We start from the raw sequence: 16,571 nt of genomic DNA on the forward strand, positions 1-16,571 counted from the left end.
ATAGCAACAGCAACAGCAGGAATTCTAGTGAATTTGTATAGGAACAGGAACTGATTATATGTGTATATTATCTAGGTCAGAGACCACCTGTGACTTCTCCTTTTAAATTTGAATTTTTAGTTATTTTAACATTTAAGGGCAGTGGCTAACACCTAATAAAGTAATAAAGTTGAGAAACCAAACTTGGAGAATCACTGAAATTTTAGTTTCTAAGTAGTCTTTCCTACTATAAGAACTGCTGACTGAATTCTGTTATTGTATCACGTGACAGCTTTGCTCTTCTGTTTTTCCTCCAAGCTTAGTCTTCTAATGTAAGCGTTGTGCGGTTTATGAAATTCCAAAATTTTGGCATACTTCACCTTTTCCTTTGTTTGCATGCATAGGTGGTGGTCGGTATGTTCCCGGGTCTTCATCAGGATCCTCTAACACACTGCCTGCAGCAGATCCTTTTACAGGTGGGACGCAGTTTTGATAATTGTATCTTTCTTCATTTAAGTATAGCATTTTGCATTATATGGATTTACATTTTGGAGACATCACCTAATAATATTCCAATTTTGATGGATCTCCTTTTCTTTAACTTCTAATTTTTGCTTTTTCCTGGAGTATTTTGTAGTTTTTCTCATGACTTTTAAATAGCGTATTATTAGAACTCATCGTTTTCTCCAGTGGTCCTTCTTGCAAGGAGAGCAAGAGTCATGAAGGGCATAGTTTTTAGAGTCAGATAGACCTTGGTTCAAAATCTGGCTCTACCACTTACTTGCTATGAGAAGTTGGCAAGTTGCTTAACCTGTCTGAGCCTATTTTTTTTATCTGTGAAATTAGATAATAGGGGAACCCACCAACCAAGACACAGCATGAGTGGTATTACTGGCGAGATTCTACTGATCACAAGCAAAGAAGGAGCCACATGAATCCCTGATACTGGATGAAGCCGTGCAGTCAAGAAGTCTGTTCAGGCATATTGTGCCTTAGCATGGAAGAACACAGTCCACCCAGGATTATTTCTTCTAGTCTGTGTTATTAATGGCCTTCATGAAGCTCTGGAAGTGTTGGTGTATCACTTCACAGTGACTTTATTTACCAAGGTATGCATGCCTCGGCATCAACACTACTGGGAAACAATTGCCACGCTGGGACTTGAATGCAGCTGAAGAAGTCTCTGTTTTCAGAGTAGCTTTTGTCATATTTTATGATGCTCTTGTTGGATCATCAGCCAGAGTTCCTCGACAACATACCCAGTTTGGGAAGAGATTATTGGCACTTAGAGTATCCACTGGCCTTGCATAGATTTCTGTCTAAACCATAAATTGGACCAACACACAACCTTCGGTCACTATCATGAAGTTGTGAATCGCTCTCAGTGAGCTTCTTCTATCCTGTGAGTGAATTGGTGGCCCAGATGCCCTTAGCTGCACCCTGTGCATTGGTAACCAGTATGCTATAATCACCGTCTATCAAGATCAAGCTAAATGTTGTGATGGCACAGTGGCTATTAAGGAAACCCTTGATGACATAATGCAATTCAAAAAGGTATTAAGGATCTGAAGAGTAGATAAGGCGATGACTTATTCAAGACATAGTGATGCCCTGAAACTTAGAACAACGTAGTTCTCAGACCTCATTAGCAGCTTTTTCTTGGAACAGAAAGAAGCTTCAAGCAATAGCAACCAAATCAAGAGAACTCCTGAGGCCGTCATCACTGGAGCATGTCTCACTATTGCACAATGTCAGTAACGCAGAAGATTCAGTGATTATGGAGATATGCAAGATAGCATACTAAACATCCAAGAGAATTGAGGAGTTACTAGGATAACTGAACCACACTATTATAAAAAACAGATAATAGTACCTACCATATTGAGATGTTATGAAAATTAAATGGTATAGTACATGTGAAGTTTTTAGCAAAATGACCAGACTATATTTAAGCCTTCAGTATTTTTAGTATATATTCTCCCAGTTTTACCAGTAGCACTGGAACAAAGAGTTTTTCCCATTCAGCTTATAGTTTAAGGTCAGTCTTTTTTTTTTTTTTTTTAAGATTTTATTTATTTATTTGACAGAGAGAGAGAGATCACAAGTAGGCAGAGAGGGAGATCACAAGTAGGCTGGGGGGGCGGTCAGGGTGGGGTGGGAAGCAGGCTCCCTGCTGAGCAGAGAGCCTGATGTGGAGCTCGATCCCAGGACCCTGAGACCATGACCTGAGCCAAAGGCAGAGGCTTAACCCACTGAGCCACCCAGGAGCCCCAAGGTCAATCTTAATTCTCTTTTCTCTTCCTTATTTATGTGCTTCTCAAACTTCCAATGTCAGTTAGAATCACCTGGGATGCTTGTTTAACTCATCATAAGGTCCTTCTCACAGAGATTATTCTGATACACTAGGTTGGTGAGGAGGTAAAAATTACTCATGCCCTGATCTCTCACCCATGGATGCTGATTAAATGTTCTTTGTTGTTTGGTTTGCCGTTAGTAATTTTAAAAGCACCTTATACATTTTTAAAGTGAATCCAGTTCAGAGAACCAATAGGCTGTTATGGGTGGGCTCTAGGAATCTGCATATTGAACAGGTGACTCTCAAGTGGTTGAAGAACCACATTTAGAAAAGTGTAGGATCATACTTCGCCTCATAATTAATGCCCTGGACAAATTCTTCAGCTTTCTTCTAAAATACTGTTAATAATAAAGGTATCTAATTGATATTTAAATGAGTATACAAATATAAGATGCTTAGCATGAGGGACACCTGCGTGATACAGTCAGTTAAATAACCAGTTCTTGGTTTCAGCTCAGGTGGAGCTCTCAAGGTCATGAGATCAAGCCCTGCCTCGGGCTCCATTCTGCTTGGTTTTCTCTCTCCCTCTCCCTCTGCCCTTCCCCCTGTATGTGCCCACGCACGCACACTCTCTCTTTTTCTCTCTCCTACAAATAATAAATCTTTTTTAAAAAGATGCTTAGCATGCTACCTAGTATATTAGTAAAAAACAAAAAAGCCTCTTATTCTGTGTTCTTCATTATTTTAATCTATTTACATCTGCAGTTTTGGGTTTTTTTTCTTTTGTATTGTTTGCTTCTTCTATATGTGTTACAGCAGTTATACTAACTCCTAGATATTAAATTCAGAGGAGCTGGAAAAGTAGCTCATCTTCTTCCCATGAGGGCTGATCCAGGACTCTGACCATCTCCTAATCCTGCTGATTCATTCTCTACACTGTTTTTTCATGTTCCTTTCTTTCCATTTTCAATGAGAATCCACAAGTAGGATCCCAAATATGAGACAGTGCTATTATCATAGCATCCCTAAATCTTATCTAGTCTCTTTTTTGCTTATGTATTAGCTAATCCTATTTCAGTAGAATAATGTTCACATTTTTTATTGTTTTTAATATTTTAAGGTTTTCTTTTTATGTAATCTCTGTACCCAGTGTGGGACTTGAACTTAAAACTCTAAGATCAAGACTCTAATGCCAGCCAGGCACCCCACGTTTACATTTCATTATGGAAACCTTTTAATTTCTTCTGTCCAATCCACTGATGCTTTTTCAATTCATTACTATCTATAATCATAATGTATAAGGCATCTAATGTTTATTTTGTAATTTGAGAATTACTTTTAAGACTAACATTTATCACCAACTATATGCCAGGTACTATTCTAAACAAATTCATAGCCCATTTATTATGTGTATAAAATGCCATTCTGAATTGTGACTCATATTGAAAATAAGTTACTATGTAGAGAGGAACCTTTTGAACTTTAATTTGCAGTTACCTTTGCTTACTAGATGTGTCACTGCATTTCAGGTGGTGGTCGTTATGTGCCAGGATCTGCCAATATGGGAACTACCATGGCTGGAGTTGATCCATTTACAGGTATAAACTTGTCTACTTTTTGTTTCTTTTTCTTCTTCTTCTTCTTCTTCTTTTTTTCTTTTTTAGATTTTCAAAATTTACTGGAACTTTTATTTAATGAAAGATTGAGAAATCTGATATCTTTTTCTTGCTAGAGAACTTTTCATATAGTAGATCAAGACCAAATTTCTTGACCTGGCTTTTAGAGTATTCTCAGAATTGTGGCATACTGCACATTAGACCCATGAAGGAAGCTTAAAAAAACCTCATCTCCAGAGATGCTCACTGAGTCTGTTGCTGCCCTGGTTTGGGGCCTCGGCAAGTATAGTTTTCATAATCTTCCAGTGTGATTCTAATGTGTAGCCAGGATTAAAATCTGCTTTTCTGTCATAGGTCTGGTCTTCTCACCACCCTTACAAACCTGAGGGTTGTTTTTTGTTTTGTTTTGTTTTTTATGCGTCTCTCCTTTGTTCATTCTTAATGTATTGAGAATGTTCTTCAGGGGTGCCTGGGTGGCGCAGTTGGTTAAGCATTTGTGTTAGGCTCAGGTCATGAGCCCGGGGTCCTGGGATTGAGTCCTACATCAAAATAAATAGGTAAAATATTTTTTTTTAAAGATTTTATTTATTTATTTGACAGACAGAGATCACAAGTAGGCAGAGAGGCAGGCAGAGAGAGAGAGAGGAGGAAGCAGGCTCCCTGCAGAGCAGAGAACCCGATGTGGGGCTCGATCCCAGGACCCTGGGATCAAGACCTGAGCCGAAGGCAGAGGCTTTAACCCACTGAGCCACCCAGGCGCCCCAATAAGTAAAATATTTAAAAGAAAGAGAATGTTATTTACTGTGCTCCATGTTCTGTTTAAGAGGACCCAGAAAAAATTTGCTGTTGTGATTTAGTCCTGTGCTATCTGATCTTCTCCTGACCAGTTAACTTTTCTTTTTTATTCTTAGTATCTTGCCTAGAGTCTGACACATCTTACTTGTTCATCGTAGTTGAATATTGGCAGACATGCTTCCCTCTTTTTGACTGTTAATAAAATGCAGGACTAAATTTGTGGTTCACTTCTTGAAAGTTTGACACCTATCCTGTCTTGTGTTTTCCCTACTTGTTATTTTCTACAAGAGACTAATATATGTGGAACATATATGTTCTTGACCATAATAAAATATATACTTGCAAACCAGCCCTCTAAGAACCAACTTGGTATGTGATGATTTTTGTAAGCTCTTTTTTCATTGCCAAACTAACCTGAGTGGTGGTATTGAAGTATAACATAATGATTAAGATTGAGGACTCTCGAGTGAGAATGCTTAGATTCAAATCTCTGTTCCACTAATTTTTACCTATTTTGCCTTGAGCCAGTTATTCTGTTCCTGTGCCTCTGTTTTTCCCATTTGTAAAGTTGAAGTAATATCTACCTCATGGAGTTGTTAAGAGTTCTCTAAAATTACAAAATGTATATAAAGCACTTTATGCAGAATAAATGCTTAGTAATTGTTAGCTGTAGCTGTTGTATTAGAAAAGAGTCTGAAGTTAACCGTGCTTGCTGCCATTTTTCAGAAGTTAGAGTTTTTAACAGTTGGGTACATATGCTGGACTTTATATACGTTTGTCCACCTTATTGTCATCTCTTACTTAGACAGATGAAGTAATATCCTCCACATTACTCTCTACATGAGCCGTACTGCAGCCAGTGATCATTTTACAGTCAAACTTCGTTTATACTCTCATTGATTAAAACCCTTTAATGGTTTCCCATTGAATATTTTTTCTTGGCTTCCTCTCTGCCTTTTTTCTACCCAGGCATACTGGCCTGTGTCAGGTTCTTGAGTATCCCATGCTATTTTCTCAGGAGTTTGGTAGATGCTGTGCTGTTTTAGAATACTTGAGCCCTTTGCTTTGTTATTTAGACCACAAATTATTGTTTGGCTTTTTCCTCTGTTTTCTTTTTTTTAATTTAATTTTGGAATATAGTATTTATTAAATGATATTTCCTGGGCATTCATATATGCCCTCTGCTGGATCACGTATGCTATCATAAGCTCTCATTGCACTCTGTACTTTTCCTTCTTGTTTTATCTCATTGTTTGGATGGTATTTGATTTGCATTCTCCTTACCACAATGAGACTCTAATGACTAGGACTTCAGGCAATGTCTTTTAGCTCGTCTTTGATCACACCAATAAATATTTTATGCTTTTTAAGCAATTAAAATTAATTTTGTGTATTTATCTCATAACTTAATCTTTACCTATCTTATTCCTGTTTCTGATATATTCAGAAAATTTAAATGTTTTATACATATTTTTGCAAAATATCTTAATTTTTGCATTGGGACTAAAGTAAGATTTGGAATGCAGATAAAATAAAAATTAGATTTAAATTGTGCTTTAATTGACTTTAGTCACTATGTATTACACTAAATTTTCATCCTTTGCCAGTTGTTTGTCAGACACTGCATTTTGGTCACTATAATAGGAACTTAGGAAGTAAAAATGCATAAAAGACTAGGACACTTTCCCTTTAGGAACCTACATCTTGGGGAGATTTATTGAAATGATCATAGGGTCTTAGTATTTCTGTAACTGACTGACTTCACATAGCATGATATGTTCTCTAGCTCCATCCATGCCATTGGAAATGGCAAGATTTCATTCTTTTATTTATGGCTGACTAATATTCCTTTGTGTATATATATACCACATGTTCCATAGGATTTCACTCATAATGTGGAATTTAAAAAATTCCACAAATGAGCAAAGGGGAAAAAGAGAGTCAAACCAAGAAACAGACTCTTAACCTTAGAGAACAAACTGATGGTTACCAGAGGGGAGGTGGGTGTGGGTATGGGATAAACAGGTGATGGGGATTAAGGAATGTACTCATGATGAGCACCAGGTGGTGTATGGAAGTGATGGATCACTGTATTGTACACCTGAAACCAATAATATTACACTTTATGTGGAATTTAACTGGAATTTGAATAAAAACTTATAAAAATAAATAAATGATGGAGAAAATGACAATACCTACTATATCATTTGGAATAAGCAGTAAAAGACATGAGAAGAAAGAGATCAATATGCCTTACTTAAGATGGGAATGGAAGGTTTCATAATTGTGTATTCTTTGATCTTTTAAAACTTATTTAGATTGAATCTTAGAAGTATGAGGGATGTAGAGAATATGAAATGGAAAGGCTTTTGTTTTACATTTAAGCTCCCAGTCCAGAAACTAAAGTTTATTACATCAACAAATATAATCCATTTATAAAATCTTATGATTTTCTTTTTTCTGTGAGGTTGTTTTATTGCATGCACAGAGTAGTTACATATCTCAATAATTGTGAAAACAAAGTCTTACAATTAGAAGAATCTCAGTTTTGTCTAGTCCTTATGATTTTAATCATCTTCTGTTCTGTAAATAGGGAATAGTGCCTACCGGTCAGCTGCATCTAGAACAGTGAATATTTATTTCCCTAAAAAAGAGGCTCTCACTTTTGACCAGGCAAACCCTACACAAATATTAGGTAAGTGCATTTTAATTAAATAGTTTTCTCACATATCCATAGACTCTTTGCAGTGCACTCAAGACTGTTTCTCCTCCTCACATGAGCTAGGAACTGGGTGCTTACATGATAGAGACTTCTGTTGTGGGATTACAAAACTGCGTCGACTGCAAATACACAGTCTGATAATGGACCCTTAATACTTGCAAGAAGCCTTATACAAATATAAGGTAAATGCTTTATGATGATTTTAATGAAAAAAAACTGAAAGGGAAAAATATAAATCCCATTCCCTGAAATCTTAATGTTTTCAGGAAAAAAAAAATAATGAAGACAAATGAGTAAAGCGTTTGAACAATAAGAATTTTCTCTTAAAAAAATTAGTTGCCCTTAGAAATAATAATAAAAGGCTGTTCAAATTGTCCATTAAAATGAAACTGCTCAGTTGACTTTAAATGCTTTTTCTGTTAACTTGTTTCTCTCAAAACAAAATGGCAGGTGCTTTCTGGACTGAGAATACTAGCTCTGTTTGCCACTACTACTTCATGAGAATTGAGATAAGATAACATATACCTCTCAATATAAAATAGGGGGTTTTTGGTCAGAATGAACCTTTATACTGTCTTTATAAAAATCATTCATAAGGGGTGCCTGGGTGGCTCAGTCCATTAAGCTTCTGACTTGATTTTGGCTTAGGCCGTCATCTCGGGACTAGGAGATTGAGCCTCATGTCGGGCTCCACACTCAGCAAGGAGTTTGCTTGAGGTTCTCTCTCTCCCCCGCCCCTGGTCTCTTACACTCACTCTAAAATAAAGAAATAAATCCTTTAAAAAATTGTTTCATGAAATGTGGATATGGTAACAAAAGACGGTATTTCCATCAAATATGTTTTTAAAGTAATGTGATGTCAAAAGCACATATGGAACTAAGTGAATAAATTAAATATTATAAATAGACATTTAACTCTTCAGTTAATTCATTAACAATCATAGACGTTGACATAAGTTGGCTAAAAGCCATTATAAATTTTTTCTTTGAGAAAATAGAGGATTGACTTGACTTTAGACTTGGGTATAATGACATGATGTTGCTTTGAAAACCAAAAAATTACAAGTTCGATCTACTTTAAAACTTACTTAAAGCAGAGTTTCATAAGATCCTAGAAAATAAAGGTAAAATAAAAATCATCACAGTAACCTTTCTTTTCTTTACTGTGCTCAACGAATAACACTCATAGGCCTTATCCTTATTTTATGGTATTTGATAATTGCCCTGAAAAGTCTTACCTTCCCCTTGGTATATGGTGGAATACTCTTACTGAAAATTTTGACATTTTTATATTACATTTGGTTAATTATAGTTAGAGAATTTTAAAAGTTTGGGTTTGGGTTCTAGGTAAACTGAAGGAACTTAATGGAACTGCACCTGAAGAGAAAAAGTTAACTGAGGATGACTTGATACTTCTTGAAAAGATACTGTCTCTCATATGTAATAGTTCTTCAGAAAAACCCACAGCCCAGCAACTTCAGATTTTGTGGAAAGCTATTAACTGGCCTGAAGGTATGGAAACAGTCTTTAAAGTGTAATTAAAAAGCAGTAAGTGTATCTTTTCATTTCTATCAGTATTACTGGTGTTTCCAGATTGAGTAAAAGTAACCCTGGGTAGTTGTAATTCATAGTCTCGATTTGGTCTCATGCCTTATGAGAATCTGAATGGAACGTAACGAACCCCATCCATGTACCATTTCATCCATTTCAGAGCTTTTCTGGATCCCTTGCAAACCACCCAGGAACGTTTTGTAACCTATTAACCCAGGTTATGAATGTCTGCTATAATTATTTTTTTAACTCACTTAATTCTTTTTAAATTCCAAAAGTGTCCTCTCCCTTATTATTACTTTTTCATGCTATTGATTAGAGAAGAAAAATCATATGTCCTGCTTAATATCCCATATTGTGAATTTGGCAGATCACTAAATGTGTTCCACTGTCTCTATAGTTCCTGCTAGACATAAGTAGATTCTGGTTCAATATTTTTTTTTTTAGGTGAATATCCTTTATAAATGATGCTGCATACTACCTTTATATCACAGGGCACATAATTTCTGGATTCCTTAATTTTAGTATGCTAAGATTATAGAGTGCGTTCATTCAGATGGTGTCTGCGCAATCCTTGGAATATAAAGCCTTCCACCAACCTGTAAACATCCTATTAGCATTTGTCCACTGGAATTCTATTAAAAAATACTTCCCCTCTAGGGACACCTGGGTGGCTCAGTCGGGTAAGTATCTGACTCTTAATTTCAGCTCAGGTCATGATCTCGGGATTGTGAGATCTAGCCCCGATCTGGGTTCTGCACTAGCCCCTAATTGGACTGTACAGTAAGTGTAGAGCCTGCTTAAGATTTTTCCTTCTCCTTCCCTGCACCTCCCAACTCACTTCCAGTCATGTGTGCACTTTCTTTCTCTCTTCAAAAAAAAAAAAAAAGCTTCCCCTCTTCAACTCTTTGGTCTTTTTAAAAGCAAAGTCCCCATCCCATTCATTCCACAAGGATTTAGTGAAACTCAGTATGTATCAGGCTAGATAATAACCCATTTAAATTAAATTATCTTTAAAGCATATATGATCTTGTAGCAATAAATCCAGTCTCTATAAATAAGAACAATTAATTAACAAAAGTTTAGGAATACATGTATTTTGTAAAGCAGGCACATGGTTTTTAACACTTTCTGAAATGGTCGTGTGTTAATGAAATAAGATTCTTAAAACTGAGTAACAGTCATAGGAATTTTCTGGGTTTTTATAAACATTAATGAATTTTTCTTTTTAATAGATATTGTCTTTCCTGCACTTGACATTCTTCGGTTATCAATTAAACATCCCAGTGTGAATGAGAACTTCTGCAATGAGAAGGAAGGGGCTCAGTTCAGCAGTCATCTTATCAGTCTTCTGAACCCTAAAGGAAAGCCAGCAAACCAGCTGCTTGCTCTGAGGACTTTTTGCAACTGTTTTGTTGGCCAGGCAGGACAAAAGCTCATGATGTCCCAAAGGGAATCACTAATGTCTCATGCAATAGAACTGAAATCAGGGAGCAATAAGAACATTCACATTGCTCTGGCTACATTGACCCTGAACTATTCTGTTTGTTTTCATAAAGACCATAACATTGAAGGGAAAGCTCAATGCTTGTCAGTAATTAGTACAGTCTTGGAAGTTGTACAAGACCTAGAAGCCACTTTTAGACTCCTTGTGGCTCTTGGGACACTTATCAGTGATGATTTAAATGCTGTACAGTTAGCCAAGTCTTTAGGTGTTGATTCTCAAATAAAAAAATATGCCTCAGTATCAGAACCAGCTAAAGTAAGTGAATGCTGTAGACTTATCCTAAATTTACTGTAACAATGGAGATGTGGCTGAGATTTTAAATTGATTAGTGTTTTTTCTCACAGTTTACATGACTGATTACAGATGGTAAAAAAAAAAAAAAAGGCTGTGGATTAAGTAAAATTTCAGATCTTGTAAAGTGGGGGTAAGAGGAGACAAAGAAGAAATAAATTTTTGCACTGATGACCTGTGAGATTTTCCTGTGTGATGTGGGTAAGTTTTCAGGAGTTTAGAAACAAATTAAGAATGAGCTAAAATCAGCAAGAACACAACTGCTACAGTGGCATAATGGCCATACCTTTGCCACATAAGAACTTTTATTTATATAATCTGCTTTTACTACTTACATACCCCAAAATGTTACTTGTCCGTGGTTGACTTTTATTTAACTACTGCTGTACTCATTTTTATTGCTGATTCTTTTAACAGCATCGATATATTTCAAGGCCTTATTTTGATAAGTACTTTGGAATTTTCAAAAATTAAGTTTTGTCATAAATTATTCCATATATTGAAAAGATATAAAATAATTTCTTCATTTAAGTTACTTGTAAATAGAAATTATATTTGTTTGATGGTTCATTTGTAGATGAAGGAAAAGCAACTGACTAAGCTGTATTAGGTTGTATATCAATTCAGAAAGATGAGATCCCAAATTAACTCCAAGTTTATGATCCAGTTTCTTTCACCCCTCCCTATTTGAGGTAACTTCATTATTCATTCTAGTTTTGATACTAGTTTATTTTTGGTCATTTCCATTGGTCTCAAAGGGAATTTGGAATGTGTTGAATTTTATCAAGCAACCGTGCAAGCAATAACAATGTTACTGGCAAGTCCAGATCCTATCATGTAAAACTGGTATTTATGAGCTCCTAACATGGTCTGGGCACGGGGCTAACCACTTTGATATTTAATTTCCAAAACCCCTTAGATGAAGAGTGATGGTGTCTCTGTTTTCAGAAGTAAATATAATGGGAGGAATCATAATGGGAGAAAAAAAGTGCATACCATACTACTAGAGAGAGGCATCACAAATTTGTCTCTGAACATCCTAGCAATTAACACAAAGGAGAAACTAGCACTTTAATTATGTAATTTAATGTGTTTACGAGAACTTGAGTTTCTTAAGAGAAGCATAACTATTCCAATTTTTTAAAGTGGGAAAGATCTTTTCACAAAGAGGACTTTGCATAAAATAGTGGCAGCATTCTCAACATTTATGGTATACAAAACCATCAGTTTACTGGCTTAATGACAAATTGCAAAGAACAATTCTTCCCTAATAAGAGAGGAAAGATTTTTGACCATTGTATTGATTCAAGGAAAAACTTGGAATATCAAAAAAGAATGGGTAAAATAGAGGGAATGTGTATTTTGCTGAGTATTAAATTGCAACTTTGTGATGTGTACTCAGATTTAAAAAATTCTGTTGGCTGGCTCCATTAGGAACCTTTGCTTTACTTTTTGTTGAATTGGGATTTAGATGGTTAAGTCAAAATTAAATGGAAAACTTAAGAGTTTAACCCAGGTCAGCCTGGTTCCATTGCAATATACTGCTTTCTTGTGAACATGTCCAGTCTAGCATGCAGTTTTAAGTACAGACAATTTATCTACGTATTTTGAAATACTAGGTAGAACCTTTGAATGATGGGAGGACATTAAGAACATGAGTTCATTCTTTAAATTGTAAGGTGTGGCAAATTGTAAACACTGTTTGCTTCTTATAGTGTACAAGTCTTTACAACAACTTTATAATATCAGTATTTCATGTTTATTAAAAAATTATAAAATACAATTTATCTAAAGAAAAAAGATAATCCCACTTGAGAAATAAGTGTTATATGATGGTTTTGTGATATTTTAAAGCTTTTTCATTTTTTTTCCCCATGATTCTCTTAATATTTTTTTGTGAATATAAAAACATATATTCATCAAATAAAACACACATCAAATAAAAATTGCTTGTAATCCCACCACCCAGACAGAACCATTCTTAATGTCTTGTGGCATATTAGTAGGTATGTAAACATGCTTTTTTTCTTGAGAGACTGTGTGATACACATTGTGCAATAACCTGATTTTTAAACTTGACATACAGTATGCATATCTCCACCTTAATAAATATAGTACATTATAGGTATATATCCATTTCCCATTATCCAATATTATTTTAAATTTTCAGCTATCAAGCAGACTCAAACAAATATCCTAAGTGTCTTACTAGTTCCTTAGGCTACATTTTACACATGGAATTGGTGGGCCAAATTAATACACATTCTTTAGACTTGATACATGCTGTCAAGTCCCCTACAGTGGTAAAAGTATTGGAGTTAATGTCCATATTGCATTTGAAAGACAGTTGCCTGCAAAAGACATACTATTGTTTTGATTTCAGAACTATTATCCTCCATCCAGCATCACATTTTTTAAATGAGCATGCTTCTGTTGTGATCCCCCCACTCCCCTGCTCTAATTTTGCTACTGCCAGCCCATGGGAGTTGCAGTTTATGACTAAATAGCAATGCAGTGATATTTTAACCTACCTCATGTTCCTTTTAAATGATGGAAGAAGCATAGCTAAAAACAGATTTTTCACAAATTCTGGGGATGAGACTGGGACATAGCTTCCTTAGCAGTTATCACTGTGTATCTATGGTTATTTTGTTAAGAAATGATAAAATGTATAGAGGGTCATTTGTGATGTATCCTACTTCCTAAAGGTCTTGAGATATAAATTATTTGAGATTAAGAAATGTTATTCTGTTTTTTAAGAAGTAATTTTAAAAAATAATTTATAATCTAATTTCTAGTATATTTTTCTGTAGAAAATTATACACAAGGTGTTAGTTTATTTGGGCTGCTACAATGAAAATACCATAGATTGAATGGTTTAAAAACGAACATTTATTCCTCACCATTCTGGAGGCCAGAAAATCCAAAATGAAGGTGCTGGCACATTGACTGTTTGATGAGGGCTCTTACGTGGCAGAAGGAGGAAGCTCTCTGGGGTCTCCCCAGAGAGGATTCCACCCTTATGACTGAATTATCTCCCAAAGGCCCCATTACATTGGGGGTTACGTTTCAAAGTACTGAATTGGGGGGGTGACACATTCAGTCTATAGTACACAGTGTAGTTGTGATTAAAGATAGAATTTGAAGATTTTTTTCATTTAACATTATCATTCCGTGTGGTTTTCTTCAGTTTTTTAATGAAAATGTTCATACGTACAGAACAGTTCAAACAGTACAGTGAACGCTCATTGACTTGCCAACTAAGTTCTACAGTTGTTAACATTCTGCCATATTGGCTTTATCTCTACTATTGAAATTGCAGATATCACACTTATCAGCTAAATACTTCAATATGTATCTTCTAAGAATAAGGACATTTGAAAGAACATTCATATAACTATCACTGTATTTAAGAGAATCAGTAACTTCATAATATCTAATATCTAGTCCATCTCAAATTTCCTTATTGTTTCATAATACCTTTTATCACTTTTTTAAAAGGATCTAATATGAATAATCAGATTTATGTATTGTATTTGTTTGGTTATATGTCTCTTTGGTCTCAACCTAGAACAGTTTCTCCATTTTTATTTTCAGTATCATTGACTTTGAAGTGTCTAGGCATTCCAGAATGCAAGGTACCCCAATTTTATATTTGTAAAACATTTCTGTAACTTTTCTGTATTAATTACCTATGGCTGCTTAATAAATTACCCCAAAAGTAAAGTGGCTTAGAACAACACACATATACTATCCGAAATAGTCTGGGAGTGAAGAGTCCTGCCCCAGCTCAGCAGGATCCTCTGTTTCTTTGTTTCACATGAGGCTACTATGAATGGTATCAGCCAGGGCTGAGGGCTGGCTCATTTGAGGGCTTGACTGGGGAAGTATATATTTTCGAGCTCACTTACATGGTTAGTGTTCAGTTCTTTTCCAGTTGTTAGATTAAGGACTTAAAATCCTAGTTGGCTATTGGCTGGAGGCTGCCCTCAGTTTTTTTGTTTGGTTTGTTTTAAGAATATTTTCCAGGGGCACCTGCGTGGCTCAGTCTGCCTTTGGCTCAGGGCATGATCCCAGGGTCCTTGGATCAGGCCCTGCATTGGGCTCTCCACTCAGCGGGGAACCTGCTTCTCCCTTTGCCCCTCTCCCCCTACTCCTGCTTGTATTATTTCTCTGAAACACATAAATTATTTTTTTTTAAATTTGAAAAATGTTTTCCCTCATTTATTATTTTATTATTTATTTTTTAGAGTGGGGAGGGACAGGCAGAGGGAAAGAGAAAATCTTAAGCAGGCTCCATGCCCAGTGTGGAGCCCTACGTGAGGCTTGATCTCACGACCCTGGGATCATGACTGGAGCCTAAAGCAAGAGTCAGACACTTAACTAACTGAGCCACTCAGGCTCCCCTGCCCTCAATTTTTTGTTTTATCAGCTTTTCATCATGGCAAGTGGTTTCATCAAAGCCAGCAAGGGAGAGTCTGCTAGCAGAACCAAAGTCAGAATTTTTATAGTCTAGCCACAAACATGCCACCCCCTCAACATCAAGGTATTCTACTGATTGGAAGCAAGTTACTCAAGGAGAGTGGATTACACAGTCTGTGAATATCAGGAAATGATCACTGGGAGCCGCCTTAGAATCTGCCTGCCATACCTATTTCCTATAAACTAAAAGCTAAATCCAAAGATTTGGTTAGATTAAGATTAAAATATTGTCGCAAGAATACTTAATAGGTGTGTGTACTTTTTTTTTTTTTTACTTGATTGCATCTTATTTGTGCTTCCTTAGAGTTTATGTTCCACTTACAATAATTAAAGGAGGTTAGGAGGACAGAACGGTGTAATTGGCCACTGACCATCTTCAGAGACAGGTGAATATTTTTTAAAAAGTTTTTCATTCTATATTTTATTTTTCTAAGTGATAATCAGGTTTTGGTTGTTTAATGTTTGCATTTAGGGTGCTTGTTTTCTGGGGGTACTAAGATCCAAGTCAGATATGGAGGATTTTGACTTGGAGGGCAACAAGTAAACCACTTTGATGCTTCTCATGGAGGAAAAGAGTCTTTAGAATACAGTGAGTAATGAAAGCTTTAAAGAGGAGAATGCCAACTAATGTCCTTCTGTAAAGTTGGTGGGCTGATACTGGTCCTAGGCCTAATATGAGGTTCTGGGACTTAAAACTTGAATCTTGGGACTCCTGAACACACTGTAATAAATTAGAAAAGTAAAACATCCAAATGGCAATGATACTTCAGTCAGATGTAAAGGCATATGATATAGCAATGCTTACACAATTGTTTGTTACCGAATTTAAACCAAACCAGTTAAGTAACATTGCAAAAAACAAAACTTTAAGTAAATTATGGCATGCATTAAAGAATTACTTTATACTAGTTTCAGGTTTATCCTCATCCCTATGGGGTAAGTACTGTTAGTAATTTTAGAAGTTGAAGAAACTGAAAGAGGTCAAGTAACAAGTCACAAACAATGGAGAATAGTATTTAATAAATGATGTTGGCAAAGCTGGTTATCAACATGAAAAATAGCAATCTGCGGTAGCCACTTCACTTCATTATAACAGCAACTATGGCTAGTAGTGGCATGTATGCTTCATACTTAGAACAGAAGCCTGAAATAAGCTCTCAAACAAATTTCATTCTTGTGTCTCCAAAGGAACTAAAAAATTCAATAAATGTTAACATATTTGTACATCATTTAAAATTTTCAATAGTTAAGAGAACCCGTGAAAGAGTACTTGCTTTGAGGTTAAAAAGGCATACATCTCAATGGCGTTTTGTTATTAAGTCAAGATGCTTG

The 16,571-nt window shown here is 35.7% G+C and overlaps 1 protein-coding gene across 2 annotated transcripts in view; it reads left to right on the plus strand.

Annotated features, from left to right (window-relative positions):
- LOC111159866 (phospholipase A2 activating protein) overlaps positions 1-10,928 on the plus strand; it is a 40,164-nt gene extending 29,236 nt beyond the window's left edge. Inside the window, exons 10-14 of one of the 2 annotated variants that reach the window (XM_022522516.1) lie at positions 384-455; positions 3,805-3,873; positions 7,280-7,381; positions 8,756-8,920; positions 10,195-10,928. In XM_022522516.1, coding sequence (XP_022378224.1) covers positions 384-455; positions 3,805-3,873; positions 7,280-7,381; positions 8,756-8,920; positions 10,195-10,760 — 974 coding nt within the window. In that variant the 3' untranslated portion in view covers positions 10,761-10,928. The remainder of the gene's footprint in view (positions 1-383; positions 456-3,804; positions 3,874-7,279; positions 7,382-8,755; positions 8,921-10,194) is intronic. The other variant, XM_022522517.1, reaches the window with a different exon arrangement.
- The last annotated feature ends 5,643 nt before the right edge of the window (positions 10,929-16,571 follow it).

This window comes from Enhydra lutris, unplaced genomic scaffold (genome assembly GCF_002288905.1).
Source record: "Enhydra lutris kenyoni isolate GAN:26980312 unplaced genomic scaffold, ASM228890v2 scaffoldscaffold70, whole genome shotgun sequence".
NCBI lineage: Eukaryota > Metazoa > Chordata > Mammalia > Carnivora > Mustelidae > Enhydra > Enhydra lutris.